The 3,393-nt window shown below is 52.4% G+C and overlaps 1 protein-coding gene across 2 annotated transcripts in view; it reads right to left on the bottom strand.

Moving 5' to 3' along the window:
• Nucleotides 1-3,393, bottom strand: part of LOC109520433 (neurogenic locus notch homolog protein 1-like) — a 26,060-nt gene that overhangs the window by 8,114 nt on the left and 14,553 nt on the right. The window contains exons 13-21 of one of the 2 annotated variants that reach the window (XM_019877648.1): nt 3,176-3,368; nt 2,944-3,089; nt 2,740-2,853; nt 2,155-2,274; nt 1,918-2,070; nt 1,587-1,815; nt 1,306-1,507; nt 1,071-1,224; nt 375-451 (exon numbers count right to left, since the gene is read on the bottom strand). In XM_019877648.1, coding sequence (XP_019733207.1) covers nt 375-451; nt 1,071-1,224; nt 1,306-1,507; nt 1,587-1,815; nt 1,918-2,070; nt 2,155-2,274; nt 2,740-2,853; nt 2,944-3,089; nt 3,176-3,368 — 1,388 coding nt within the window. The remainder of the gene's footprint in view (nt 1-374; nt 452-1,070; nt 1,225-1,305; nt 1,508-1,586; nt 1,816-1,917; nt 2,071-2,154; nt 2,275-2,739; nt 2,854-2,943; nt 3,090-3,175; nt 3,369-3,393) is intronic. The other variant, XM_019877649.1, reaches the window with a different exon arrangement.

The raw sequence follows: 3,393 nt of genomic DNA, 5'->3' as shown, positions 1-3,393 counted from the left end.
CCCGCCGCGAAAGCCGGGCAGGCAGATACACGTGAAGGTGTTGATGGCGTCACGGCACAGGCCGCCGTTGCTGCATGGATCTGAAACGCAGGGAAAGAGGACGTTTGAGCTCTATGCAGGCGGCACATATTTTTCCCATCTTTAAAAACGGCCTTTTTTTGTCATACATCCGTGGTCCTTACTTGGCTTGCAATCATCGACGTCAGTCTCACACTTCTGCCCCGTGTAGCCAGGCAGGCATGTGCACTGGTAGCTTCCCATGGTGTTGTGACAAAGGGCTCCATTGCGGCACGGGCTTTTCACACATTCGTTGATGTCAATCTCGCAAGTTTGACCTTGGTTTGAAGGAGAGCGTGGTTAATTGTGGAGCCCGCCTGGCAGCGGCAGTAATGCGTGTTTCCGGCATCGAGGCACTGGCCCGAATTCCGGCACAGGTGAGCCACTTCGACACCTGAGAGCACAGAATAGCGGTTAGCGAATACCAATTTGCTTCGTGAGCGTGTTTGTAATGCAAAAACACTCAAATCATATTTCCTCGCCGAAATGAATGGAAATGCCAATGAGCCGTTGATCTGTTCCAACCACCGCCCCCCAAAAAACAATCCCCCAAAGGCCATACAGGTAGCCCACAGGCCTGTTCTAAAATAGCTTAACAATGATGAGGCATTGTGATTTCCAGGGAATATGAAGTGATCAGGGGCGGCACGGATGTCGATTGGTTAGCACGTCCGCCTCACAGTGCAGCGTTGCAGAGTTCGATTCCGGCTCCGGCCTTCTTTTGTGGACTTTGCATGTTGTCCCTGTTCCTGCGTGGGTTTTCTCCGGGTATTCAGTTTTCCTCCCACATTCCAAAAACATTCATGGCAGGTTATTGGAACACTCTAAATTGTCGCTTGGTGTGATTGTGAGCCCGAATGGTTGTTTGTCTATGTATGCCCTGCGACTGGCTGGCAACCAGTTCAGGTTGTCCCCCGCCTCATGCCCGAAAACAGCTGGAATAGGCTCCAGCACGCCCAACGACCCTCGTGAGGATAAGTGGATTAGCGGACCACTGCACGAGCAAAAACTACCTTGTTGTTTGGCTGCGACTTCACAGGACACGCTCGGGATGTCACAGTAGAGGCCGGTCCAACCGTTTGGACACTGGCAGGTGTAGGAGGCCCCCTTTTGCCAGCAAGTGCCCCCGTTTTTACAGGGGGACGAATCGCACCAGCGTATGAGATTCTAACAAACAGACAGAGAAATGTTAACGAACAACTACCTACTGGCGACATGGAAACCGACACGGCGGCGGGCTCCCATTACCTGGCAGTTGACGCCCGTGTAACCTGGGGGGCAGGTGCATTTGTACGTTCCGAAACTGTCCAGGCACGTGCCCCCGTTGAGACACGGCCTTGAGTCACACTCGTTGATGTCATATTGGCAGTAGCTGCCGGTAAATCCAGGCAGGCACAGGCACGTGAAGGCGTTGATGCCATCCGCGCAGGTGCCGCCGTTAAAGCAAGAGCTAGCGAAACACAACCGAGTTCATCTTTGAAACATTTTTCACCACAAATTTGGCGACGTCGCCGGCAGCCGTGAGCTACCTGTCGGTGCAGTCGTTGGTGTTGATCTCGCAGTTGATGCCGCTGAAGCCAGGCGGGCAGGTGCACGTGTAGCTGTTGACGCAGTCGGTGCAGTTGGCGCCGTTTCGGCAGGGGTTGCTTTCGCATTCGTTAATGTCTTGCTCGCATCTGCCGCCGCGAAAGCCGGGCAGGCAGATACACGTGAAGGTGTTGATGGCGTCACGGCACAGGCCGCCGTTGCTGCATGGATCTGAAACGCAGGGAAAGAGGACGTTTGAGCTCTATGCAGGCGGCACATATTTTTCCCATCTTTAAAAACGGCCTTTTTTTGTCATACATCCGTGGTCCTTACTTGGCTTGCAATCATCGACGTCAGTCTCACACTTCTGCCCCGTGTAGCCAGGCAGGCATGTGCACTGGTAGCTTCCCATGGTGTTGTGACAAAGGGCTCCATTGCGGCACGGGCTTTTCACACATTCGTTGATGTCAATCTCGCAAGTTTGACCTTGGTTTGAAGGAGAGCGTGGTTAATTGAATGATCCAGAAGATGCGAGGGGGGAAAAAAAAAAAAAAGGACAGGAATAGACACCTTGCCACCCTGCGGGACAGCTGCATGAGAAGCTCTGGTAGTCCTCAGACTCTTGACATAGTCCGCCATTTTTGCAGGGTCTCAAGTTGCAGGGGGCCAGCAAAGTCTCACAGTTTTCACCTGGGAACAAAAAGACAAACATTGAAGCCGCTAAGTAAGAGGACGGGGCCCCCCGGTTTCCATCCCTCTTCCTTATCCATTTCCATGACGACTTAACCAAATAGGAAGGGTTTTCCTGTTTCCTGTTATTGTGCGATCACAGACAGGAAACAGGACGTGGCGGAAACGGGAATGGGGGGTGCGGAGCAAGTTGGAGTTCTCCCGCTTATATTAGCAGGGGTGCCACACTGCACCGCCCCCACCCACCCAAGGAAAACATACATTCTATGTTATCCCTCCGAGACAGACAGGCAGATCTTTCCACACAGTGAGGAAAAAAAAAAAAAAAAAAAAAAAAAAAAAAAAGCATCTCTGATAGGGTGATGACTGGATGAGGTTTGGTGAAACAACACAGGATAAACCTTTAGCGCGGAAAGAAGGAAGATACCCTTTAGTTATGATGAAGCAAGCAGCTACGTGTCATACCGGTGTAGGGGAGCTGACAGTTGCACTTGTACCCTGCCACGCCATCCATGCAGGTGCCCTGGTTGAGGCAGGGGTTTGATGCGCACTCGTTAATGTTAGTTTGGCAGTTGGGTCCTGTTGCGGGAAGGGGGTGGGGGGGTATTAGACTTGGTTAGATGCCAGAAAAGGAGTACCCGCAAAAAATAGGAGCAAGCCTTGGCTGACCTGTGAAGCCTGCTCTGCATGTACAGTGGTACCCGCTGGTCATGTCCTTACAGGTTCCTCCGTTCATGCACGGGTTCGACTCGCACTCGTTGTTGTTGATGTCACAATTCGGGCCACTCCAGCCAGAGTCGCAGGTGCATTTATAGCTTCCATTAAAAAAAAAAAAACGTCAGCGATTTCTCCACTGGTTTATGGGTTCGTGACAACCCCGAGACACGAGGCTGCTGCTCACCCGTTGATGAGGTCTTGGCATCGGCCGTGGATGCACGGGTTACTGCCGCATTCGTCCACCTGGGACAAGCAGGTGGCATCGTTGTAGCCTTCGGGACAGAGGCAGGTGAAGCCGTTGATGCCATCCACGCACGTGCCGCCGTTGTGACACGGGCTGATGGCGCAGTCGTCTATATTGATGTTGCACATCGTTCCTGAAAAGAAGAGACTTTTTTTTTT

Source organism: Hippocampus comes, unplaced genomic scaffold, assembly GCF_001891065.2.
Source record: "Hippocampus comes isolate QL1 unplaced genomic scaffold, H_comes_QL1_v1.1 scaffold376, whole genome shotgun sequence".
NCBI classification, from domain to species: Eukaryota; Metazoa; Chordata; class Actinopteri; order Syngnathiformes; family Syngnathidae; genus Hippocampus; species Hippocampus comes.
Note: the sequence above shows the minus strand (reverse complement) of the source record. Positions and strands in the feature narration are given on the sequence as shown.